The sequence below is a fragment of the Empidonax traillii genome, unplaced genomic scaffold (assembly GCF_003031625.1).
Source record: "Empidonax traillii isolate 1590-97213 ecotype Southwest subspecies unplaced genomic scaffold, ASM303162v1 scaffold992:size1346157, whole genome shotgun sequence".
Lineage (NCBI taxonomy): Eukaryota > Metazoa > Chordata > Aves > Passeriformes > Tyrannidae > Empidonax > Empidonax traillii.
This window is the reverse complement of record NW_020956185.1, coordinates 981,059-1,007,049: the sequence shown is the minus strand read 5'-3', so window position 1 is coordinate 1,007,049 and position 25,991 is coordinate 981,059. Positions and strand designations below refer to the sequence as shown.

Genomic DNA, 25,991 nt, shown 5'->3' with positions numbered 1-25,991 from the left:
GCTGAGCAGTGAGAGATTCAAAAGGGAGAAGGTCAGTTGGTTTTGCAGGCTGGGCATCACCAAGGGTGTCGTCCGTGACAGAATCGGCAAACCTCACTTGTATGCAGAGCTGGGTGACAACAGCCTGAGCTGGACCCTCTGCTCCTCCCAGCCAGCACCATCCTTCCCGTGTCCCTCCTGGAGTCCACTCTTGGCACTAGAGACCACGAGCCCTTTGCTGCCACAGCCATAGCCACTGAATCCTGATAAAAGACGGCACAGGATTCCTTCCTTGCCTGTATACAGCACTGCAGGGTTGGGCACAAAAGCCCTTTACAGTCTTATTTTCCAGCCATTAACAGAGGATTTAATTTGCTTGTTTGCAGTGTCGAGCAACTGCAGAGTAGCCTGGATCCTTTTCCTGGATCCTTTTCCTGGATCCTTTTTTGCTCACAGGCTATCAACAGAATTGCCAACCATGTCCTCCATAACAGGTTATTTAAGTAGGAAACACAGCTGGATTGCAAATCCCTGGCAGCATGTGCAGCACCAGCAGTCAGAAAAGTGATAACATAATAATGCCAGAATGGGGTTTTTAATCCAAGCAAATCTGCTTGAGGAGCTATTGTGAGGGAATTAGCACAGGATGGGCAGCGTGCTGCCGGGAAGAGACCTCGCTTTGATAATCTGGGGGGGATTTTGCTTCGCTCCTCTCTCTCTCTCCTGAATCTACAGAGCATTAGTGTGCCGAGGGAAACACAGTGCACTTATCACACGAGTCACTGAGAGTGACTGTGCCACAGGGGACTCTGCTCCGCTGCTTTTCCATTTCTCCCACTCATACCAAGGCCAGGAAGGAGGAGTTGCCTCAAGGTCACCCGTTGGCTACTGGGATGGAGCAGGGCCATCTGTCCCAGGAGGGTGCCAGAGCGCAGCAGCACCTTCTCCCAGTTTAAGCAGGAGCGTAGGAGGAGGGTGAGAGGAGAAGGGAGTGCTGGCTGTGGGAAACTTGGCACAGCTAAGGAGAGAGGTGGGAGCAGTTCTCTGGAAGCTGTGTTCAACCCAAGGCCATTGCAGGCCAGGGAATGTTTCAAGGGGACATTTCAGCAGAGACAGAGAGCAGAACAAAAGATCTTGCAGATTTGTGACCCACTAAGGTGTAGCTTTTCTGTCAGAATGCCAGTGGAAAGCTGGTCCTCAGGGATTCATTAACAAACTCTGGATCCCTTGGGGAAGGCTTCTTTATTTCTTTCCTCGGAGCCCTACAAGTAGGAGTGACAAATGCTCCTCTGTGAATAAAATCCCAGTAAAATAATTTTAGCAGCTCCACTGGCCTTCTGCTCCTCTAGCCTGGAAAAATACTGTCTTTGGAGGGGCCTGGGAAACAAATGAGAGCCACCTTTGGGGAAAATCCTTGCCAAGATGAACGGAATTTAAAAGCTATCTCTAAGCATTGTCAGCCCAACTCCTGAGATTTAATAAAGAGGTTTGCTTTTGTCAAGAAACAATTGAAGAATTCAGCAGGAAAGCACTTAAACCAGACAGATTTTCATGGATAAGAGCTGCACTGAGATTTCTATGGGATTGCATTGCTAATGTCCAATACACTCTGTGGGGTTTTCTTAGAGGGGCAAAATGAGGAGACTACAAGGCTTCCCATCCTGTTTGGATAAAATGTGAGAGACAAAGGCTCTGTTATTCATTAAATTCACTCACACAGTGCCAGGCCTGTGTCAGCACTGGTTCAGCTTGGTGTTTACAGCCCTGCATGGGTTAACCGGCTCAGATCAGTGCAACGCTATAATAAATGAACACATCTTTTTTTTTTTTTTTTCCTGTCTGCAGACACGACAAAGCTTTCAGGATGCCAAAAAGGTATGTTTAACAGCAAAAGCTTCCTGCCCTTCTACCCTGTGTGATCAGTGCTCTCCTACCCTGCTGTGAGAAGCAGAGTGTTACTGTGGGTGACATCCTGCCAGGCCCAGCCCCAGAGGGGAGGTCAGTGCTCCTGGGGCTTACCACATAATTTTTGTTCATTTTCAACAGCAAAGACTTCATCTATGAAAACAAATTTGATAAGGCAGTTGTATATTGAAAACAGCAACAAAAAATAATCCAAAGTCAAGTGAAAAGGTGTTTGAAGTGCTTGTGATGATTTCTAATGGTGAAATAGCTGCAGTGGAGTCAGAGGTGAGAGGAGCAAAAGAACAGGCAAACAGGAACATTCCACTCAAATAATGTTCATAAATATTTCACTTCCCTTCACAAATATTTGTGAATTTCAATACCTGAAACCCAAATATTTGTCAACTATTTATCAACAAAGAATTCCTTATATTTCAGAAATACATCAAACATGGCACTGCCTAGAACCTGCCAAACCAGAGCAGGAACCCATTCTGCTGTCTTACATCTCAACACATATTTTTGAGGAAAACAAAAATCCTGATGCAGTAAAAACGGCACTAGTAAAAAAAAGGGGGAAAGTATCTTTTATAGATCATCCTATATGGGAGACAGTTTGTCCGAAAGGAAAAATAGAGCTTGGATTGAAAATTTTACTCCAGCTCTTTAAGAATAAAAGTAAACTGGAAAAAATAGTTTGACCAGAGGAAGCTGCTTCTCTGGAAGGGTTTTGCTGGTATAGAAATGTCATTAAAAACGTGTGAAGTGTCATTAAAATTACACATATTGTACTGGATATGCGTGAATTTAGACCAGTATCTAAATACATGAATGTAGACCAATGACAATGGACTTGCTTGGGTTATTTGCCTTCAGGGGACTCTTTGGAATAGCCCAAAGACTTCTCAGGGTCCCCAGGCTGGAAATCCGCAGCCCAAACTGTTGCAGCCACCAGCTGACATTGCTCAACAGGGGGAAAAAAAGGAAGAAGCTCTTTTTAAATGCAATCTTTGAAGTTAAACATTTAAAGCTTCATTTTGCCCTAGGACACAAGAGTCTGGTTTTTATTATTTCAGATTGAAAAAGCGGGAAAATGCAGCAAGGCAAAATGTAATTACCCGAGTTAATTAGAGCGGCCTGCAAACATCCAGTTAGAGGTGTAATATGTTCATTAACAGCTGTACTAGAGCCTCTAAGCCTCGCAATAAACGACTGCTTGAAGCAGAAACCCTGATTTTTTTCCTTCCTGTTGCTAACACCACGTTGGTGGGACAGCAGGTTGGGTGCCCCGAGCAGAAAGGCCTTTAACAGCTCCCGTTCTGCTCCTGTTATTGCAGTTACTCCCAGCTGGTGGCGGAGTGGCCGCTGGCCATGCTGGGGCTGTGCTCAGTCACAGCCGTGGTCTGCACCGTCGCCGGGCTGCTCGTGGGGAACCTGCCTGACTTCTCAGAACCCTTAATGGTAAGTCCCTGCAGCTGATACAGCAACAGGGACATAAGGAAAATCCACGGCCAAGCCGGGATATCATCCCTCCAGGATGAGCAGAATGTGTCAGTACTGCACAGCTGCCCCCCGACACACAGGGAGAGCCCAGCCCAGGCCAGTGGCAGCCACCAGCCCATCCCTCAGCCGTGCTCTGCTCCCACCACTGCCCTCACTTGGGTGTGGAGACACTGCCAGCACAAAGTGGGATTGCTCCCTTTGCTCCCCTTCCACAGCTGGAAGGCTGGGGTCATCCCAGGATGGAGGATCTGGCTTTGCTTCCTCCAGCCTGTGCACAAGGCTCTCGAAACGGAGAGCCTGCCCTGTTCTGAGCTCTACGCACAGAGCCCTGTTTTCCATGCAGAATCCCACACTCCCTAAAGTCATCCCTGCCTCCAGTTAGTGGAGGAATCCTGAAAAAATAAGATTACATTAGAGTTTGTCCATGAAGTGGAAAATTAGTGCCATTTCTGTAAGGGACCATTACACTTGAAAAGGAGGAGAAGAGTCTTAGGAGCTCAGGGAGAGATAATTGTAGTCATTGTTGCCGGGAGAGGAAAGGAGACGTATTTTTTCTCTCGTGTCTGGGATGCAGTAGTTCCAGGGGGAGTTGAATTTGTGCCTCTCTCCAAGATGCAGTAATACAGTTTCAGTGTCCCAGAGGAGGCCTAAGGACAGCTGAGTGAAGTGTGAGTGATGACAAAGCCCTTTTCCTTGAGCAGGGTTTCGAGCCACGAGACACTGACATTGGCAGGAAGCTCGTTGTGTGGAGGAACATGGAGAGCCACACGGGCTACAAGAAGACTTTTTCCCTTTCTCCCTATGTCAAGAAGAAAAGGTATTTGGGTTTGGTTTGGGGAGGTTGAGGGAGATGTTGCTTGTAAAGGTACACATTCAATATTCCATGATATCCATGTGAATTATAATATATATCCTATGCTTCAAAGGGACCAGGTCCCTGCAGAGGTTGAAGTCTGTATGCCTGCAGAAGATTTGGGTTCCCTATTGCTGTGTGTGGCACCAGGCCCTCGTCAGTGAGCGTGACTCACGGCCAGATGCTCTCTAGTTAGCAGCAATAATTATTAACAATAATCTGCTCTTTGCTAGCTATGATGACCTTGGTGTGGGCAGAGGACAGAAGGCTGCTCAGGGAGAACAAGCAGGGAGGACACGGAGAATGGTGGAAACAAGCTACGGAGCGGATGGATTCTTCTGTGGTCCCCCAGGTGAGGCAAATGTCGATGCAAGTAAGTGCTGCACACCCAGAACCCAAGCGACAGAACTGTCAGAGTGTGGGACGCAGGGAATACCCTGAAATGGCTCTAGGCAAGCAGTGTGCACAATTCCACCTGGGAGAGCTCTGATAGTGCCGTGCCAGCACTTCAGAACTGAGTGGTCAGAAAAGGCCTGTTCAGAAATTCTGGAAAAGAATTGTTTCTCCTTCTTAACCATTTGCCATACTTCTTGTTTTCCCTCTAGAAATACACCTTAAAAGGACATGTTAAAGGACTAATGTTTTTACCATTTACCCACATCAAAAGTGAATCCTCTGAAATCCTCCCTCTCTGCTCCCACTCCCTCTCTGTTCCTTCTTTTCTTCTTGAAAATTGTAAATGGCGGATGGGCAAGGAGCAGAGCTGAGGTTACACGAGACACATGCTACCACTCACTGCTTGCTGTCTTGTGACCTGCTTCCCTGCAGGGAGCCCTCCAGAGCAGTCCTATGGACACTGAGATATATATAGATAGGGTTTTTTTTTATTATGAACAGAGAGTCTACTCCAAACAGCCTGGCTGATTCATCTTCACTAACTAATCGTTTTCTTTAATATATTTTTCTTCTTTATTTTAGAAAAGAGCTATTCCCAGCTGGTATTTATGTCCACAACTGCTGGGAGCTTATGGAACTTGCAAGCTATTCAGTCCATGTGTCAAATGGAACAAGACAAGGTCAGTGATGGCAGCAAGAACACATGTACAGGCTGTCTCTTTTCTGTCTGCCACAATGTTTGATGTCTCGCTGAGAGGATGCCAGACAGAAAGAACGTGAGCTACACAACAGGTTTCACCTGGAGGATTCCAAAGTGTTTCATCTACTTGGCAATACAGGGATGATCCCACCTGCCAGTTGCCAATTAAACAAGAATAAACAGACTCTGAACAGGAGCTGCTCCAGGAGCCAAAGGTGTCCCTGAGAAGCTGCTGAGATTTTGGGCAACAGAACCTAATTATGGAAATGGAACTATTAGTTTGTACACTGGCAGCAAGTTTTACAAGTGGAAGTTTTAATTGGATTAGCTGAGTTTGTCATAGGAGCCAGATTTTAAAATCTGTGATTATAAAATATAAATAATGGACAGGGTTTAATTTTTGGAAAAGGCAAATGGTGTTTGGGAGGATGGCAAGGGATGGCTGGTACACCTAAGGGGAAAAGGAAAGGGGAAAGGAGGAAGGGGGAAGGGAAGGACAGGACAAGAGAAGGAGTAGGGAGGATTACTGCAGGGAACAAGGAACACTGTGGGACTGCAATAGAGGGTCTGCCCTGATGCCCCTGGTCTGTTTTCCAGATCCGCTCCCACGTGCATTTCCGAGACCTCTGCCAGCGCACAGAAGCCAACGAGTGCTGCCCGAGCTGGTCCCTGGGGAACTACATCGCTGTCCTGTACAACAGGTCTTCGTGCCTGGAGATAACCCAGGGAGACATCTCCCACACCCTGGCCCTGCTCCGTGCCTGTGCTCCAGACTACCATAGAGGTGTCCTTACCCCATCCTGCATAGGCCCTGCGGCCGCCAGACAGAAACACTCCCAGTGTGCCCAAGTCCCAGAAAAATGTACCCGCTTCAATGCCATCTACCAACTGCTTCACTTCCTGGTCGACAGGGACTTTCTCAGTCCCCAGACGATGGAGTACCAAGTGCCCTCTCTCAAATACAGCCTGCTCTTCCTGCCTACAAGAAAAGGTGCATCTATGATGGGGATCTACTTAGACAACCTTGAAACCTGGGATCTGTTTGATAACTACACCTCTATCACTGGAATGGACCTGGGCCTTAAACAGAAACTGTTCCATCACTACCTTTTACTGGATACTAAGTATCCAGTACTTGCAATATTAGCTATTTTTCTAAGCATTTCTTTTTATTTACGCTCAGTCTTTATTACCTTGATGGTCCTGCTTGCTGTTGTCAGTTCTTTGATGATCTCCTACTTCTTGTACAAGGTGGCCTTCAGATTCACCTACTTCCCTTTTGTGAACCTGACAGCAGTCATCATTCTCAGCAGCATTTGTGCCAACCACACCTTTGTCTTCTTTGACCTGTGGAACCTCAGCAAGAGCCAGAACCCTTCGGCTGGGCTCGCTCAGTGGGTGAGTCAAACCATGCACCACTTTGCGTATCTCATGCTGGCCTCGTCCTTCACGACGGGCGCTGCCTTCTACGCCAGCTACATCAGCAACATCACAGCCATCCGCTGCTTTGCCGTCTACATGGGCACCTTGGTGCTGGTGAACCTGCTGTTCATGCTGACCTGGCTGCCCTCCTCGGCCGTGCTCTACGAGCGCTACATTGCAACCACCTGCGTTTACAAGCCAGAAGCCTACTGGAACAACAGTGGCCACAAGAGAGTCGCTCTCTCCCTCCATTACATCCTCAGGGGGCTCCAGAACACGCTGTCTGAAACCTCCAAGCTGCTCTTTGAAAAGCTTCTGCCTTGCGGCGTCATCAAGTTTCGGTACATCTGGATCTGCTGGTTTGCTGCCTTAGCCATTGGAGGTGCCTACATTTCCTGTTCCAACCCCAAACTGAAGCTCCCTACCCTGGAGACATCATTTGTCCAGGTGTTCAGGCTGAGCCACCCCTTTGAGAGGTACGACTCCGAGTACTGCCACCAGTTCATGTTTGAGAGGCTGGAGCACGGAGAAGGGCAGCGTATGCCCGTCACCATAGTCTGGGGCATTCTGCCTGTGGATAACAGCGACCATTTCAACCCCAAAAGCAACGGCACCCTAGTGACAGACACCACCTTCACAATCCAAAACCCGGATGCCCAGAAGTGGCTCCTCGAATTCTGCCAAAAAGTGAAGAACAAAACTTTCTATTACCCTGACACAGAGCAAAAATCTACTGTGTGCTTCATGGAGGAGTTCCTCAGATGGATGGACAGTCGCCAGTGCTCCCAGCGAGACCACAGCTTCAACCTTTGCTGTAACCAGTTCTCTTTCCCTTACAGAAGTGAAGTTTTCCTGCACTGCATCAAAATGATGCTCCTGGAAGAGGGCAGGGAAGGGGAAGAAACGTATGACCTGGGCCTCAGGTTTGATGGGGAGGGAAATCTCGCTGCCTTAGTGCTGCAGTTTCAAACTGTTTACCACTATAGCTTCAACTACAGCAAAGCCAAACAATTCTATGAAGAAATCAGCCTCTGGGTAACAGAGGAAATGAAAACTGCCCCCGTGGGGCTTCAGAACGGATGGTTTACTAGTAAACTAGAGCTGTACAACCTGCAGCACAGTCTCAGCACAGAAACCATGGTGGTCATGGGGCTCTCCATAGCTGTTTCCTTTGTGGTGCTGCTTCTCACTACCTGGAATGTCCTCCTTAGTGTTTTCTCTGTCACTGCCATCGCAGGCACTGTCCTGGTCACCACTGGCCTTTTGGTCCTCTTGGAGTGGCAGCTCAATGCAGTGGAGTCTCTCTTCATTTCAGCTGCAGTAGGTCTCTCTGTTGACTTCACTGTCAACTACTGCATCTCCTACCACCTGTGCCCGCACTCCGACCGCCTGAGCCGAGTGGCCTTTTCCCTGAAGCAGATGAGCTGTGCCACAGCCATGGCAGCTTCCGCTCTCTTCTCTGCAGGGGTCATCATGTTGCCTGCCACAGTCCTGGCATACAGGAAGCTGGGGATATTCGTCATGATGATCAATTGTATCAGCTGTGGGTTTGCCAGCTTCTTCTTCCAGTCGCTCTGCTGCTTCTTCGGCCCGGAGAAGAACTGTGGGCAGATCCTCTGGCCTTGTGCCCACACCATGAAAGACTATTCTGATGACTCTGGGCTGAACGGAAACTTTGCTTGTGGTGGCAGTGAGAAGCAAAACCGGTTGCGGAAGGTCCAGGAGTCCAACACTGCAAATGAACAATATGAGCTCCAGCCCTTGTCCAGGAAACTCAGCGACAGTTTTGACAACAGCACTTCCACAAGCAAATTGTCCAACCGGCCCTCTGTGCTCTCTGAAGACATACAAGTTGAAGACAACAGATGCCCCCGAGTGGGAACGCACTCCTCCCTGGACAGAGAGAGACAGAGTCTGCAGGAGACCCTTGGAGAACAGCAGATTGGCCTGTGCCAGTGTCCCGCCCTGCAAACCTCCTCTCCTTACAAGCCCAGCACCTCGGAAGCAGAAATGCACAGGGAGAGACTCTGCCGAGATTGTCACTGTCAAAAGTACGGTCTGAAAGCTTGGGACGGGTCTGGGCTGGACCACACCCAGCCAGCTGGCACAGAAGAAGACGGGCAGCTCAATAAACCCCAGTGTTCCAGTGACACTGCCCAGCAGCAGCCAGACTATACCTCAGAGAGCAGCCCCCTCCCTGCTGCTGACATCTACAAAATCCACAGATGCCTTTGTTCCCTCGGCAGCTCCTTTGACATGCTCAACATCTCCAGCGAGACTTCGATCAGTGATTTTGAGCAGGGCTTGAAGCTTGCTGAGTCAGCCAGCTCATGTCCCGATGCCTTGGAGCTGTCTGACTCCTACGGAAATGCGGAGAGAGGCTACCTGAACGGCAAGAGAGATACCCTGCGGCTGGACCTGAGGGAGACTGTCTTTGATGTGTCTCCAGCAGCGTCACAGCAGAACAGCTCCTCATGGAAAAATCGCTTTGGATTGGGGAGCGAGGGGCCAGTCGTGTTACCCAACAGCCAACCAGACATGCCTGATGTTTGGATCAAACGATCCAGCGCACAAAGCTCTGGCTACAACAGCTGAAACCTTGCAGAGAGCAAAGCTGCTGCTGGGGAACGGGCAAGTCCAAATCTCCTTGGAACTGTAAATATCAGTTTTTTCCTCCCATCCCTCCTAGAGCTGAGACTATTTCTTAGTATTTCAGCTGTGCAAACACCTGTGTTTCCACAGAACCAGCAGATCTGACGCTAGCGAGAGGATGAGAGAGCAATCCTCATGGAGTACAAGCCTCTGACCCTCCAGTGTCTGGTGCCACATTACAGCTGTTCTGCAGGACTTACTGAGTAAAACCTGGTTTGTCATTTCCTACAAGATCATTAGATTTTGGTTTCTTGTCAAGGTCATAGAGGAGAGAAATAACGAGGTGAAGCTCCAGGTATTTAAGGACAGAGAAAGAGAGCTCATGTCAAAAAAAAAAAAAAATCCAAAACTGAACTACTGACAATCTAGATATTGTTAAGTGTATGGTTAATTAAAGAAAAGGAAGTCTTTTATTTTCTACTTTATGCAAAGCCCAGGTTCACAGACCTCATCAAAACAACTCAGATATTACAAAAAAATCCCCTCAAGGCTTCTGAGTTGACACAGCCTCTTCCTGATCATGGAGGAGGCTGCAGAATCCAGCCCAAATCTATTTCCAGTAACAACTTCAGTTTGTTTTATCTGAAGGAATTCTAGTACTGCCAAAGATTTTCAGTGCGAATTACCCCCTTGAGAAAAGAGTGCTCGTCCCCTCTGTGACTCGGGTGCTTTGTGGGTCCTCCTCACAGCCTGTTTCCACTCAAGGCATTCCCCACAAATACAGAACTTTTTAAAATTCACATATCTACTGAATCTCGAATTTTACTTTTTTTTCCCTCTACCAGAAACAAACAGGAAAATAAACACTTCCTAACCTTTCTCTGTTGGAAAGTAAAACATTCTCTAAACAGGTTGACATAAAATAAAAGTTTATGACAAACTTTCCCAAATCTGTGTGATGCCTCATTTTCACCAAGAACACTGGGGTTATTTTCTTCCCCTTTTAGGTGCCTAATATATTTTCTAAAGGAAAGTATACATCTTAAAAATACTTATTCCTTCTGACACCCACAAGTTGCCCCTGCTCTGTAGGAGACAGGCAGTGATTCCCTGATAGCCATTAGGACTGTGATCTTAAAAGCTAATATGAAACAAACATGTCAGTTTTGTTTTCGTATTTTGTTTATATTTCAGTTTCGCTGTTTATAGTGAAATTGTCGTGGTGTGTGTTCATGAGGGTGTTTGGGCAGCCAGAACCGCCCTCAGACTGCAGCCCCCTCCTCACGGAGCTGCTCCCACTGCTCTCTGGAGGGATTTCCCACCCGTTATGAAAACCATGTTGGAGAACACTGCAAATATGTCTTTGAAGTCGGGAGACATTTGATACAGATGCATTCTTTCACCTTACAGCACTGGAAGGCAATTTTGTTACCTCACACCCAAGCTTGTCTCCAAGTTGCAGCACCAGCTCCCTCGCGGCTCTGGCGTGTCCACACCTCCCCTCGAGGGCCACAAAGCCCTTGATCCTCGAGTGCCCAAACCAGAGGCTGAGGGAGCAGGAGGCAGGGAAGGAAGGGATGAAGGAATTGTGCTCCAGCTTTCCCTGAGGGAAAGAGCCTCGCACGGAGCTGGGGGACCCGCCATGGCTGCAGCGCCTTCCCTGAGGGAGAGGGCATGATGCTGCCCATTGCTATCTGGAGGGATTTCCCACGCATTACAAAAACCACGTTGGAAAGCACTGTAAATGTCTCTTAAGTCGAGAAACACGTCATACAGATGCCTCCTTTCACCTCACAGCATTGCAGGGCGACTTCAGTACCTCACATGCAGGAGACGGCACCGGCGCCCTCAGTGTCCCGATGCCTTCACGTCCACGCTGTCCCCTCGACGGCCGCAAACCCCTGGATTCTCCCGGCCTCGAATGCCCAAAGCAGAGGGCGAGGCAGCAGGAGGCAGCGAAGGAAGGAAGGGACGAGCGCTCGGGCTGTTCCCCGTAGGGAAGGAGCCTCGCACAGAGCCCGAAGCCCCTTCCCTGAGGGAGGGGGCGCGAGGCAACAAAGGGCGAGAAACTGAGGCTTTGGGGGGGAGGGGGGGGGGCGCGCGCCCCTCCCTCCTCGCGCCCCCCCAGCGGGCCACTCGCGCCGCGCCGCGCGCCCCGACGGCCGCGCGCGCGCTCCCGGCCCCGCTGCCCCGCGCATGCGCGCGGCCGTCCAACGGTCGCGGCGCGCGCGGTTCCGAGGGCGGCGGCGGCGGCGACTGAGGGGACGGCGGGCGCCATGGACGGGGAGCCCTCCCGCATCCCCGTGTACGGCGGCACACACCGCCCCGCGCCGCCCGCAGGTACGTGCCGAGCACCGCGGGGGCATGGCCGCGGTGGCGGGGGTAGGCCGGGGGACGGGGCGGCGGGGGGCACGCCACACCTTCGTGGAACCGCGGCTCTGCCTGCCCCGTGATGGCTGCGCCAAAATCTAACGATAAGGATTTTTTTTTTCCCCCCACTGTTGTGCGCGTATTTAGCGCTTAGGTTAACTCTTTTTTGCTTTCCCGCCGTGTGTATTCCCCGCCCGCTGGAGGCGGCGGCCCGTGCATGTGAAAGATGCTTCCTCCAGTCTCTTGCCTTTATAGATCTTTTAATGCTATTTAGGGACTTTAGGAACGTGCGGCACCCGGGCTTAGCGTTAAAGTCAGGGGAGCTGGGCTGTACCAATGGAAACTGCATGGAAATGTGTTCGTGGGTGTGTTATTGGGAATATACTGAACTGCGGGGAGAAAACGAAACAACTTCCTACACCCACTGTGTGAACCAAGCTTTATACACTCAAGCAGCTGCTATTTAAGAGAAGTAAACCACATGGAAAGCTAGTTCTCTATAATGCTATTTTATTTATTTAATTATCTGCTCGTAATGAACTGGAATATGAAGGTCTCTGAACAGAGTTTTGAGTGGGCTATGTTTGTTTTGCTTCCAGCGTCGAACTGCATTGCTTGTAACCCTGTGGCGTGTTGAATGATGGATGAGAGTTTTATTATCACATAGTAAATGTTGAGACTTTTATTATCACATCTGTATTATCACTTTCACCCTTTCTCTCATTAGTTGAAGCCTGGTAATTTTAATGCTGTCTATACTGACCTGTCTGTGGCTTGTTCTGAACGCTTAATCCTAGGTAATGTTTGAAGACTGCTCTTAGTTGTTCCTACCTTAAAATCTCCATTTTAGCTAAATATAACTTTGATTTTCCTCAGATTGAAGATTTGAGAGACCTTAAGGAGATCTTTTCCAGACTGGAGTGTTTTCACTGGTGTGATTTTCTTGCAGAAACACAAGTGACCTTTCCTTCAAAGAAAGGTCACTGCACCACCAAAGCAGCAGACCCAGAGTTCAACAAGGACCCCAACTTTAACTTTGGCTCAAACCTTCCAGCGGATGGTGTCTTCAAGGCTGGGAACCAAGGGTAAATAAAAGCAAAATATCAATGGGCTTATTTGGCAGATGTCCCAAAGATGGCTTATTTTTGCAGACTTTGTCAAACTAACAGACTTGATCTGCAGCAACACAGTGGTCTTCTGCTAACTGTGTTTTATCCGTCTTTTAAGGTTGCCGAAGTCTGCCAAGAAAGGGGAGCAGTTTTCCAGGAAGACGGCGACAAGGGGGTACGTCTCCTCCCCTCTCTGTGAGCTGCCCTCATGCCATAGTGTAACCCACAGAGGGTTACAATGAGCTCTAACCCACGTGCAGCTTTCCTGCCAAGTTTGCTAGTCAAATCTGTTGGTCAGGAACAAAAGCAAATACTTCTAAAAAGGGCATGTTTGTGTCAGCAAAAGAAGGTGTGCAACACTGGTATTTTTTGCTCCTAAATCTTTGCTTTTTAACTCTACAGGGCTCTCAACAGATACAAACTAGAAGCAGAGCTGAAAAGCAAGAATCAGCAGTTGGAAACTGCCAAACAACAGCTACATTCCAGACTGACAGGAGCACAGGTAAGGAAAGCAGAATAGATGAATAAATCATTGAGTAATTCTTATATTCTGATCCCTACAGCGTCGTGTTAAGGATTGTCTTGCTTGTTTTCCTGCCTCCATCACAAGTCAGTTGAGTTTGGGTGGGCTGGGCTTTCTCCTCCGTCACTCGTGGTATCTGCCAGAACCTGGGAATCAGCAGAGCTGCAGGTGCATTGCGATGGAAAATGCATCTACATCCCTCTGAAATGTTACTAGAGCTCTAATTCCACTTCAGACTCACTGTGGGAGAATATTTCAAGTTCACAACGAGACACTTGTATGGAATTTTATTATAACAGCCTTGACATTGCCAGGTGCTTCCTCACTACATCAAGAGAAACTGTAAATAATCACTTAGTTGCCTAATCTTTTTGTACTCCTCTGCAAGTTTTTTCCCATCTGCTCGGCACTGGGGAGCCCAAACTGAGGACATTTTGTCTGGTTCTGGGCTCCTAATACAAAAAAGACATGGATGTAATGGAGAGGGGCCAGCAAAGGGCCACGGAGATGATTAAGTGACTGGAGGAAAGGCTGAGAGAGTTGGGACTATCTAGGGGATTCTGTTTCAAACAAATTTGACTTTCTGGGATCAAGTTTAGATTTGAAATCAGAATTTGCATCATTACAGTTCACTTTAGGACACACTCAGCACCATTTCTGTCACTTGCAGGAGGCCCTCCTGGCAACCCCTGTCTGTAAAAAATCTCCCTTTATTTCCTAGTTCTCAGTCTGTGAGATGATCCTTCCTCTTATCTCACAGCTTGATTTCCTTAAGAGCCTCTGAGACCTCCTAGGAAATGTTCCAAAAGCTTTTGACACTATCAGCTGGATCATCCTTATCCACATGCTTGCTGATTTCTTGGAGAATTGCATTCAGCTTGGGAGGTTGATCAGCTTGTCCTGGTAGTACCTGGACTGTGTAGGGAATAATGCCGTGGCTTTAAAAAATACGATACCCTTTTCTTCCGAATGTTAACATGCTCCTCAGTGCATGAATTATTCATATAAATGAGGGAGAAAAGATCCAGGACTGCCTAGGAGAAATTTCTCTAGGATCAAGTTTTGCTAGTAATTGCTGTGGTGTGGGGATGTGGTAAATGTATTAATCCTGTCAGGAAGCAGGAGCAAGGGTGCTGTGGTGGGAGAGACAACAGGGCGAGGGGTGGGTGCTTCGTGGTGCCAGTGCAGCACTTGCTAAGCTGTTGGTGTCAGTACTGCTGACCAAGGACAAGGACATCTCCTTGGAAACCTGCTTCCCTCACAACCTGTGTTCATGGCAGAGCACTATCAAGGAGTTAAAGGAGAAGAATGTCAGCCTGGGCCAAGAAGTTGAGAAGCTGAAGAAGTTTCAGGAGACTTGCATGGTGATTTTAGAGAGCAAGAACATTGATCCTGGTAAGGACTCTGCGCTTCACTCACATCCTTGTACTCATTCTTCAGAATGTTTTCTTCATTCTCCTGTTGTGACTGTTCATTAGACATTTGGACTGTGCTTCCTTGTTAAAGGAACACTGATGGAATTCCATGTTTTTTGTGGCTTAAGAGAAAAAGCTGCTTCCTGTAGTTGGCCTTGTCCTGGATAAACTAACTTAGTTGTTCTTGCTATAGAAAGTTACTTTGAAAAGCTGTTTGTTCTTACAGTAATCTCTGCACTAGAGGTTCTCTAATGCATCTCCTAAATTAGTTACGGGCAGGAACATTCTGGAGCAGGAAGAGGAGACCCAGGAATGCCAGAAACAGACAATGGTAAGAAAGGTCTGAAATGAGCTTTGAGGAGGTCTGTGTGTCTCTGCCCTTCCCTCCTGATGCTGAAACATCTGCTGGAACTCACATTTATTTGCATTATATTAAAAATTATTTTCCTCTGCAGCTGTTAACTGAGAAGCTCATAGAAGAACTGAGGCTATTTAACCAAACCTCTGGAAAAGAGAATGAGGTGCTTCAGGTGAGACTGTCCCTGACTCAACCAGGCAATGAGCAGTAGGTGCTCAGCAAGGTTATTTTGCTCCTCTGTTCTCCACAAGAACTGGATGAAAACCTGTAGGATTCATTTTTTTATATAAATGTGTTAAGAAAAGTGTCATACTCCTCTTATAAATAGAGGAAGTTGCCAGCCTGGTTGTTACTCTGGAATTCAGAGGATTTGATATAACTTGGAAGCTGTTGCAGAGCAGTGACCTTGGGTGGTCTCTCAGGAACTGAGAAGGGTGTAAGCAGCTTCAATGCTTATCTATACACAGACCAAAATGGTCATTAAATTACAGCTCTACAGTCCTTGGGAAGAGACTTAACAGCTATTTCATTGATTAGCTCTTATGTGAGACTTGCTTAATTCTGGTTGTGGGTAAATTGACGTTTTCCTCCAGCAACCAAGGTAAAGAATGCCACACTACGCCTAGTTTAGGGGGAAGGGCTCAGATCCTTTGGCCGGAGCTGCTTTAGGACATGGTTTTGCTGTTCCTTCCTCTGGTGTTGGTAACACGTGGTGTGCGCTGACTCCTCCACAGGCAGCGATGGACATGTGGAAATCAGCAGAGGAGGAGAGCCAGTGGTCCCTGGAGAACCATTCCTCCTTCCAAGCAGAAATCAAGGAGCACACAGCTACACTCAATGAGCTGGAGCACCTCCTGGCGATGTGAGGCATGAGGATGGACTGGACTGGGGTTCTGGGGTTGTGTTTGCTGTTGTACCCCTATTTCAGCGGTCCTGCCCCGTGCAGCCGCGGTGGCTGGATTCCCGCGTGTCCCGGTGTGTCCCGTCGGTACTTTGCTCCATTAAAGGTGCAGGACAGTCCTCCGCTCCCTCCCGGGCGGGCAGCGGGGCGGAGCCGCGCGTGCGCGCGGGGGCGCGGCGAGGAGCGGCCATGGCGGCGGCGGTGCTGGGGCGGGCGGCGGGCTGTGCGCGGCGGCCGCTGGCGGCGGTGCGGCGGCCGCTGGCGGCGGGGCTGCGGCGGGGCTGCGCGGGGCTGGCGGTGGACGACACGGTGAACGGGCTGAGCGCCGAGCAGCGACAGGTACGGGATGAGCACGGAGCAGCGCCGGGGACCAGCCGGGCCGGGCCGGGCCGGGCGGGGGGGCCGCGCCCGGGGGGTGTGGCGGGCCCGGCGCGCGCCCATTGGCCGCGAGCGGCGGGCACCGGCCAATCCCACCGCGCGAGGAGGGGGCGCGGCGCGTGGCTCCGGCGCCCACGGGCACGTGGGCCTCGCGGGCCTTCCCGGCCGGGACACCTTCCCGCCTGGAGCACCTGCTCTCCTCGCCCTGGAACACCGCCCCGAGCAGGCCAACGGCCGCTGCGCCCACGCTGGGCCTCCTGTATCGGGAGTCATCTCCGGAAACCTGGGCACTGAAGGAACAAATTGTTTGGGTCTCATCAGATCCTCTCAAAAGAAGAGTTGCAGCTCTCCCAGGCTGTTCTGCCCAACGAAGCGCCTAAAGATTTAGGATAATAAGTTCCTAGACCTCATCATGGTCTGCAGCTCCCTCCCAATGGGCAGCACCAAACTCTGCTCTGGTGACCAGTGACAGGACCTGGGGAATGGCTGGAGCTGTGCCAGGGGAGGTTTAGGCTGGATATTGGGAAAAGATTCTTCCCCCAGAGGATGGTGGGGCACTGAACAGCCTCCCCAGAGCAGTGGTCATGGTCCCAAGGCTGCCAGAGCTCAAGGAGCATTTGGACAATGCTCTCAGCAAGAGGGTGGGATTGTTGGGGTGTCCTGTGCAGGGCCAGGAGTTGGACTTTCACCCTTGGGGTTCCCTTCCAACTCAGCATATTCTTTGTTCTATATCTAATGTGGTTTTGGGGGTTCTTTTAAGTTTTTTAATCCATCAGTGGGGAGAAAGTTGTTTAGTGGTACTGGAATCCAAGGTCTGGGTGAATTTAACATGGAAATTTAACATATCTCTTTATTGTAAGAAAGAGAATGCTTTGGTTGCAGGGCTTAGAGAAAGGCAGGGAAGTGTGGGCATATTTGATGGGGTATTCCAGCCAATAAGCTGAACCGTGGATTTCTGTCCATGGTCCTGTGCTTCTGGGTTTGGGATGCTGGAGTTGCCTGGCAGGGGAATGTTGGCAGGACCTGTGGGAAGATGACGAGGTATTGATGAGATGTAATATGTGTGGTTTTCCTCTCCTTTTCTCCCAGCTTAGACAGACCATGACAAAGTTCTGCCAAGAGCATTTGGCTCCAAAGGCTCAACAGATTGACCAGGAGAATGAATTCAAAGGCATGCGGGCAAGTATTCCGTGTGTGTGGAAAAAGGGGTTCTTGGATCTGCACACCACAGAAACATGGCATTACCTTTTCAAAATTAAAAGCCACAGAGAACCTTTTTATGATTTCCTCTCTTATCACGTTTTTACCAATTTTCAGCACCCTGGGGTAGAACCCAGAGATAATAATAAATAATAGGGATAATGGTCTTGTTTAGGTTCTTATCATGGGATTTCTGCTTGGCTCTGTTCAGCCTCCTTCCCCTGAACAAGGTTTGTGTTTTCCTGGCTCAGTCCCTCTCTTGGACATGAGTTTCCTCTCAGATTTGTTGTGAAAATGTTGTGTGCAAATGCTGAGACGTGGGCTTTGACTGTCCAGCTGAACCTTGCCTTCCTCATAAACCTGACAAGTTCTGTGCCGCGGGGTGCTTTGGAAACTGATGGAAATCAGAGATCTGAATGTTGGTTTTTATAAGCTCCACAAGACTCAGAAAGCTCTAACCATGTGCCAGGATTTCCCAGAGTTCTCATGCAGGCATTTCCAGGGATATATGTGTGGCTTTGAAGTGAATTGTGTAAATTTACCCTGGCACTCCAGGTGTCATCCAGAACTGTTGCATGATACTTTTTGGAGTCTCTGGAGACTGTCCTCTGATATTTATGTTATTGCTGGACACAGAGGCCATGTGAGGAGAGCTCCCCTGGGTGCTGTGTAGCAGAGGGAAGGAGCAGCAGGAAGATGGTCCCACCAGGATACATGTGGTCCTCAGTGGTGAGGACCATCCTTTCCTACTGTGTTACATCATGGCTGTAGCATTCCCATTTTTTAATCTCTTCCCAAGGAGGCTTCCTTGCCTTTAGTTGCCAGTTCCTGTTTTACTGGAAGAAGAATAGAGAAAAAACCACTGGAAGAAGATTTTTAGGTGCCAGCTCACAGCAACTCTTCCTATTTCCAGGGTTTTATTCATGGAGAACTTGGGCTATTTCACTGAAACTTTACTTAAAGTGAGCAAAGAAACTCTTAGGAGTTGTCCTTGCAGAATTAGTTTTAGCCCTGTGAATTGTCACTGAATTCCAACTCCTGCCACGTGCAGCACAACTACTGTCCTCAGGCCTGCCTGAGTTCTCGACCTCAAGGCTGGAGCTGCACTGCAGGAGCGACAGGTATCGATGGATTTACCTCATTCCTGTGATATCCCAGAGACAAACTGATGTGTCCAATGGGCTCCCTGGGGAAATGTGTTGTCCTGATGCCCCGACTGCCAGTGTGGGCTCATTGCTTGTTCTATGTTTGTAGGACTTTTGGAAGAAACTTGGAGAGCTGGGAGTTCTGGGGATCACAGCTCCAGGTAAGTCTGTTCCTACCTTTTACTTTCTGCTGGGAGACACCACTTAAACTCTTGCTTTTTAGTCCATAACAGCCTTGTCTCTGATGTGACATCCATTCTATCCTATCTTTGTGTCTTTAAAAAACATGCCAAACTGTTGTTATTCTTCTCTGGGTCCAAAGCCTTTTTCCTTTGTCGGACTTCTGGATGGTTACAAAATGGCCTATCACCATTTAAAAGCACTGCTCAGAAATGGTTTCTGCAGATGTAAATGTGCACCTCAAACATGTTTGTGTATTTCTAACATGAAGAAAGATTGGGAGAAGGAGAACTAGAGGTAAAAAACAAGCATTCGTCTGCAATGGGAGAAGTTAAAGGGTCTAAAATAATGCTCTGACAAGCTGAGATAACTGATGGAGAGCTGACCACAGCCAGAAGAAGATGAGGGTAAACCTTACTGAGCCCTGTCCAGGTCAGGGCAAGTGTTCTGGTGAATGTTACAGATGAGTGTGATGATGCTGAAAGCACCAGGGCAGGGGAATGAGGAGAAGCCCTGAGTGGAGAGAAGGGCCTGATGGGGCCTTTCTTTCCCGGTGGACAAGTCTGTTTTCTAGATGTGGCTGTGCAAAGGCCTCTGCAGGATCCAGCTGAATAGCAATGTCAGAATAACATCTCTGCCTCTCTCAGTGCTAGAAGACTCTGCATTTCTGCTTTCTCGCCTTTCCTCTTCCCCATTTACTGCTGCTCCTGGTTTGTCTCCCTCTTCCCTTCCTTCTCCTCTGATGATGTGCTCGAGGCTTACAGCAGTTTCCCACACAATCAGTGAGCCATCCCCTCACGAGTCCTGCCCTTGATCTCAAAGGTTTACCTCTCAAACCCTCCTGCACCCAGGATTTTCCACCTTGTTTTGGATTGTGGAGTTGTGTGATTCTTTATTGACACCAGGTATGTTGGAGGAGGTGGAGCCTTGGATTTAGGATGTGGAGATGGTGTGGGATCTTACATGGGCATAAACAGTTAAATATTTGGGCACTGGTGGATCAGGTCTATTAACGGAGCACTTTGAATAAGTGCTGTTTGTTTTCTTGTTTTTAAAACTAAGCAAACTGTATTGTTTGTGATTTCCCATTTATTTTACGAAGGGCTAAGTTAAGAAATGCAAATATGTACTTACCATGGAACCCTAATACAGGTATGTTATGTATACAGAGTAACTGTGAAAGGGTAGCATCATTCTAAATGTAATCTTCTGTTACACGAGGAGATGTCTGGCAGGATCATCTTCCTGTTCCTGATGCAGGGCAAAGCAATCCTGGATCAGGACTGCTCACAGTTACTGCCTCTCTTGGGGCAAAAGCACCAAATCCAGCCATTTTATAGGAACTAATAGAAAACTCTCTTGTTTTGGCATATATTAGAAACTGTTAGCCCCATCTTTTAGGATGTTGATAGCAAACCCCTGCACTCTGGTAGAGAGAGGAGATTCCAGAGGATGAAGAGCCCTGCAGATAAAGGCAGGAGTTGAAACAAGTCAAGTGGCTGGAAAGGCTGCACGCGGTGCCTGTGGGCTGTGGGGTTCACTGGAGGGATTTGGGACCTCTCCGAGCTCAGCCCTTTGGTCACTCTGAGCACACAGACAGATCTGCTCTTACCCCTGTTGCTCTTGTTTGCAGCCCTCACGTTGGTGATGAATAAGTGTTCCTGGGTTTCCTCCCCCACTGCTGCTGAGTGTTTATGTCCTGATGTAGCTCTTCCCTTAGCAGTACAGCCACTCGCTTCCTACTGTAGAACAAAGCATTTAGGCTGGCGAGGGACTGTGTTTGTGTGTAGATAAAGTGTGGTAGGTATATATCTAAATACTTGTGTGGGCTGTTGGCTGCTCAAGGCCATTATGCATCTCTCAGCCTTCTCTTTTTACTGCCTTCCCTCTCCTTGTTCTACTGTGTGACCTTTAACCCTTGCCGCTAGTTTTAGGCTCAGCTCAGTGTGCCCAGCTGGGCTCTCGGTGCTGCTCTGTCTCACTTCATCCTCTCTTGAAATCCACATTTTTGTCACTGGTGAATTACACATTCTTTGTATAATTCACAGCAGTTACACTTACGCATCATTCTCCTTCTGAATCGTCCACTCATCAAAGTTCTGGTGTGCTGCACACTTGTGGGCTCAGAAAAGTCTTTAGTGCCCCATTTTTTGAGCAGTTTGAGGATTCCTCACTTGTTTGGGGGCAAACACATGTGGATTTTCACAAACCTTGCCTGTGTTCCTTTGTGCTCTCACCTAACAGAGATTGCACTCGGTGATTTAACCTTTATGGTCACATGAAGGTTTGCACCTAAGGATGGCTGACAAGCAGGACTCATTGTGCAGTGTCAGTATATTTGGGACGTTTCCTTGTGCATGTTCTGCATATAAACTATGCTGTACAAGTAAATGGTTGATTACGCCGTCCCTGTGCCTTAAGGATGAGAACTGAGGTCCAGAGAGGATGGGGAGAGCCAGCAGCGCCCGGCTCAGGGACAGTGGCAGATCCAGGACCATTCCAAGTGTCCTGGATCTTGGCCGAGGCTGAGCCCAGCCCCTGGGCTCTCGTGCGCGTGGTGGGTAACGGGAGGTCTTTCCTCTTCCGCAGCGGAGTACGGGGGCTCTGACCTGGGCTACCTGGAGCACGTGCTGGTGATGGAGGAGATCTCGCGCGCGTCGGCGGCCGTGGGGCTCAGCTACGGCGCCCACTCCAACCTGTGCATCAACCAGCTCGTGCGCAATGGCAACGACGCCCAGAAACACAAGTACCTGCCCAAGGTCCGTGGCTGCAGCAGGGGGAGAGCTGGGAAGCAACTGAGTTTGGGCTGCAGGGATGGGCGTCTTTCACAGTGTGCGATATCGGAAGCACTGGCGGAATTCGGGCACCGAACCTTGGGGAATACTGAACTTGCCAAACTTGCCCTTCTGTAGCTGGTCAGTTGTCCTGTTAATCCACACTGACTTCCCTCTTCCCATGCCAAGCTCCATATCTGCAGGGCTGGAGCTGTGTTACTAAAAGAGGCTTTGAGGTGGCCCTGGTGGTACTCTTCCAAGTTTCCAAATTGTTTTGAGATCTCTGAGTGAAAACCACTGCTTTCCTATCTTATGTTCTCCATTTCTCACTGCCCAAGTGCTTGGCTTGCCTGCTAATTAGCTACGTGTGAAACTCCATCCTCGTTTGGGGCATTGGTGTTCGTGACTCCAGTGTGGTAAATGAATTTCAGTTTTTAAAGCCGTGGAAAAGCAATGAGCACATTGAACCCCAGCTACTGAGTTTATCAGTGGAAGGATCAGCGCGAGACACTTGATTTAAGCCACATGCAAAGTGCAGTGCCGCTTCCTCCGAGCACTCTGCGCCCTGCAGATGTGTGACCCCGAGCTGCCCTCGTTGCTCAGGTGTATTTTCATGCCTCATCCTCAGCCCCTCAAGCCACTTCAGCTCTGACTTGTCAGGGTTCCTGACAGAGCACTTTGATGTGCTTCACTAGATCTGAGCAGATCATGAAAACTTCTGTAGTGATGCACTCACAGTAGTAGTAGTGATGAACATACCTTAGGCATTGAGTCTGCATTTTAAGGAAAAAATAGAGATCAAAAGGGGGAGAGGATGGATAAAAGTACACAGGGAGGGAAAAAAGGCAAAGAGAAAAGGGCAGGATGAGGTAACAGCAAAGAGGAAGCAACAGCTCTGCCAGAGCCTGGTGTGAGCAGGCACAGGAGGAGGGTGTCCATCTGCCATTGTGGGGTGAGTGTGGGGGGACTGGGCTGTGAAAACATTGTGGACAACTTCTCCAGCCCTTTTCACCCCCTCGTTGGCCTCTTGTGTTCCCCAGCTCCAGTTTGTGTAAAAGGGCAGCACACAGCACAGGCAGGAGCTGGGCAGAGGCATATGGTGCCTGCGTGGTTCTTTGGCATCTTCCTCGTGTGTTGTGCAAGCAGGGCTGTGCTTGTCTAGCTCAGGCAGAGCTGAGTCATCTTCTCATCCCACTGGGATGTGGTTCTGTTCCCTGAGCTCAGCACGAGGGAGCTCCTGCTCAGGCTGTGCCAGGAATGGCAGCTCTCATTTCTGTTCCTGCGGAGAACGGGGGCTGTGGGGGTTCAGTGAAAACAGCCAGGGAGGGTAAAGAGGGAACAAACAACACTGCTGCTCTCCCCCTTTTGCCTGTGGTGGTTTTTTCTTCCAGCTGATCAGTGGGGAGCACATCGGGGCCCTGGCCATGAGCGAGCCCAACTCTGGCTCTGATGTCGTGTCCATGAAGCTGAAAGCAGATAAGAAAGGTGAGGCCTGTCCCCTGCTGCCCAGGGAGGTGAGGGAGTCACCATCCCTGGAGGTGTCCAAGGAATGACTGGACGTGGCACTCAGTGTTCTGGGCTGGGTGACAAGGTGGGGATGGGGCACAGGTTGGACTTAATGAACTTGGAGGGCTTTTCCGACCTAAATGATCCTGGGATTCTGTGAATCCTGTTTGGGAATACACAGAGTGGGGATATTGGTATTGGTCTGTTGTGACCTAACAGATTTCATCTCTTGGCTTGCAGGAGACTACTTTGTTCTGAACGGGAACAAGTTCTGGATCACCAATGGGCCGGATGCAGATGTGCTCATTGTTTATGCTAAAACTGACATCACCGCAGTCCCGGCCTCCCGGGGGATCACTGCCTTCATCGTGGAGAGGGTGGGTTCAGCCATTCCCACAGCTTGTTAAAGCTGAATCCCTCACTGCCTTGTTTGTTGCCAGCTGGTTTTCCTTCGAGAACTGTCAGCCCCTTTCTCGAAGACAAGCTACTTTCTGCCTGAAAAGCAGAAAAGGAACCTTTAATAAAATAATATAAAAGCTCAGGCATCCTGGTGGACTTAACCTGGTGATTAGAATAGTTCAGTTACTGGCAGAACTTCAACCCTTGCTGTAGGAGAGGCTCTGTTGGCAGCTGTCCACACAGTTCATTTATATAGCATTTATGTGAGTTAGAAAATGGGTGTATGGGGTTCATGTGTGGGTGTTTCTCTGCACTTGCACTTACACCTGTTCTAGGTCCCAGTTCCCTTTGACTCCCTCCTGGCACCCTGCACATATTCCTGTGGTCAGGGGAATTTCACAGACCTCTCGTGACTTTCCTTAGTCTGTCAGAACTGAGATTTGAAATGTGCTTTTACTGCCTTGACTTTCAGGGAATGCCTGGTTTCAGGACAGCCCAGAAGCTGGATAAGCTGGGAATGAGAGGGTCTAACACCTGTGAACTGATCTTTGAAGACTGCAAGGTCCCCGGTGAGTTGGGTTCCAATCGGGGCGGTTTCCTGCCTGATCAGATAAGTCGGATCACTAATTACACCCATGTTCAGCCTGTGACCCAGAGGGCTTTGCAGATCTTATCTGCCTCCAGGAGAGCTGGTGGAACTGGAAGTGCAATCTGCTGGATTGCAGGGAGGCAGCACATCCCTTGTCAGGCCACTGCTGTTTCGGCCTCATGGACCCAACTCTCAACCACTGCTTCTCCAAAGCCTCGCTGAGGCTTCCCAGGAAACTCCTTCCCATTAGAGCTCCCATCTCGTGTGTGGGTGAGCTGCTTTCCCTGTGGAAGGTTTTGTCCCTGGAGACTCTCCAACAGGCTTTTGGGTTGCCTGTAACATCGAGTTCCTTTGGGGTCAGGGCCTGAAAATGGACATCGTAACCCCACTAATTAGTACAGCAGAGGCCTCTGTAATGGCAGTATTTGTTATGCCACTGGTTATTTTTGTTGATAGAAGAATTCCAGCCTCTCTAGGGCTAGTGGAGATGTCTTATCCAGAATCATGACAACCAGGATTGCACATCTGCAGAGCCAGGAGCTCTCCTGCTCCCCATACACCACCAAAAGCCAAAGTGGAAGAGTTTCAGCTGAAATCTGACATTTCTAACTGTACTGGACTCCTCCACTCTGAGATCAGAAAGGCCAGTGCCCCAGTCCTCTGATCATCTCCCAGGAATCATCTGCAGGGAACAGGGTGTTCTCATCGAAACAGGGTTTCCATTTTGTGGTAACTTGGAGAGGCTCATCACTGCAGTGTTGGAAGTGAACACACTTGGCACTCTGGCCATTAGTGCTCCTCCTGATCTTTGGCCTTGGAAGCTGAACCAGTTTGAGGCCATTTCATGTGACTGCAGGATATTCAGTCCTTTTTCATAGAATCCCAGACTGGTTTGGGTCAGAAGGGACCTTGAAGGTCATCCCATTCCAACCCCTGCCATGGGCAGGGGCACCTCCCACCAGCCCTGGTCGCTGCAAGCCCTGGAAAACACAGGTCCTCAGACAAACATGGGTCCTCAGACAGCAGCTGGGCTGAGCTTTGCACAAAAATAATCACTTTTCCTCTGCCCTTTGCAGCTGAAAATGTCTTGGGGGCCCTGAGCAAAGGAGTCTACGTCCTGATGAGTGGACTGGACCTGGAGAGGCTCGTGCTGTCTGGTGGGCCCCTGGGGTAAGGGTCTGTCATCTCTGACGGGGTGTAAGGCCAGAAGGGTCCTTGGGGGCCACCAGGCCTGGTGGGGCCCCCTCAGGGGCTGCAGCTCTCAGTAGGATGTGTCCTGGATGGAGAACTGGGATACTGGGGCAGCAGGAGAGAAGAGGCTGGATCAGGCATGGGAAGGAAGTGAGATGCAGAGGAGATCCTGGGGGGTATCCCAGCCCAAACCAGCACAGGACACCAGCACCAGTGTGGCTGCTCCACTGGACTCTCCTGGAGTGTGCTTTGGAAAAGATTGGTGCCTATAGATGGTAAATCTGCCTCAGTCCCCCATTGCTGGCTTGTGTATCCCTCCAGTGTGGAATTCTCTGGGAATAACCAGCTCATTTGCATTCCTGATTCCTTAAAATCTTTTATTCATTTATTCAGTTCTTAAACTCCACAGTAACTATTTGTACCCCTCTCAAGTGGTCTCTCTGGACTAATCCTCACGTGGAAGGACCAACTTCCACAAAGCAGGAGGAGGATTTTTCCTGCTCCTTGTTCTTGCCTGTGCTTTTTTTATGGCATTGGCTGGTATTCCTTGAGTTGGGAGCTCTGGAGATGTGAGGCAGCACAAACTGTCCTGGCTGTGGTTGT

At 49.3% G+C, this 25,991-nt stretch overlaps 3 protein-coding genes across 5 annotated transcripts in view; all 3 read left to right on the top strand.

Moving 5' to 3' along the window:
- The window catches only part of DISP2 (dispatched RND transporter family member 2), an 18,559-nt gene extending 8,263 nt beyond the window's left edge, over positions 1-10,296 (top strand). The window contains exons 3-9 of one of the 2 annotated variants that reach the window (XR_003573495.1): positions 1,825-1,854; positions 3,222-3,345; positions 4,089-4,204; positions 4,474-4,592; positions 5,219-5,316; positions 5,934-9,413; positions 9,501-10,296. Coding sequence is in view for 1 of the 2 variants with exons in the window: in XM_027903708.1 (XP_027759509.1) it covers positions 1,825-1,854; positions 3,222-3,345; positions 4,089-4,204; positions 4,474-4,592; positions 5,219-5,316; positions 5,934-9,353 (3,907 nt within the window). In the remaining variant the exon portion in view is untranslated. Of the gene's footprint in view, positions 1-1,824; positions 1,855-3,221; positions 3,346-4,088; positions 4,205-4,473; positions 4,593-5,218; positions 5,317-5,933 lie in introns of both variants that reach the window. The other variant, XM_027903708.1, reaches the window with a different exon arrangement.
- A 1,270-nt stretch (positions 10,297-11,566) lies between these two features.
- Positions 11,567-16,145, top strand: KNSTRN (kinetochore localized astrin (SPAG5) binding protein). Its single transcript, XM_027903757.1, has 8 exons — positions 11,567-11,690; positions 12,670-12,805; positions 12,948-13,004; positions 13,232-13,331; positions 14,633-14,747; positions 15,037-15,098; positions 15,223-15,297; positions 15,860-16,145. Exons 1-8 carry the CDS (start codon positions 11,627-11,629, stop codon positions 15,989-15,991), a joined length of 741 nt encoding a protein of 246 aa, XP_027759558.1. The 5' UTR covers positions 11,567-11,626; the 3' UTR covers positions 15,992-16,145.
- Positions 16,146-16,199: 54 nt separating this feature from the next.
- The window catches only part of IVD (isovaleryl-CoA dehydrogenase), a 15,375-nt gene continuing 5,583 nt past the window's right edge, over positions 16,200-25,991 (top strand). Inside the window, exons 1-8 of one of the 2 annotated variants that reach the window (XM_027903748.1) lie at positions 16,200-16,365; positions 17,494-17,583; positions 18,859-18,910; positions 21,519-21,688; positions 23,095-23,188; positions 23,450-23,586; positions 24,081-24,177; positions 25,274-25,367. In XM_027903748.1, the coding sequence (XP_027759549.1) occupies positions 16,216-16,365; positions 17,494-17,583; positions 18,859-18,910; positions 21,519-21,688; positions 23,095-23,188; positions 23,450-23,586; positions 24,081-24,177; positions 25,274-25,367 (884 nt within the window). In that variant the 5' untranslated portion in view covers positions 16,200-16,215. The remainder of the gene's footprint in view (positions 16,366-17,493; positions 17,584-18,858; positions 18,911-21,518; positions 21,689-23,094; positions 23,189-23,449; positions 23,587-24,080; positions 24,178-25,273; positions 25,368-25,991) is intronic. The other variant, XM_027903747.1, reaches the window with a different exon arrangement.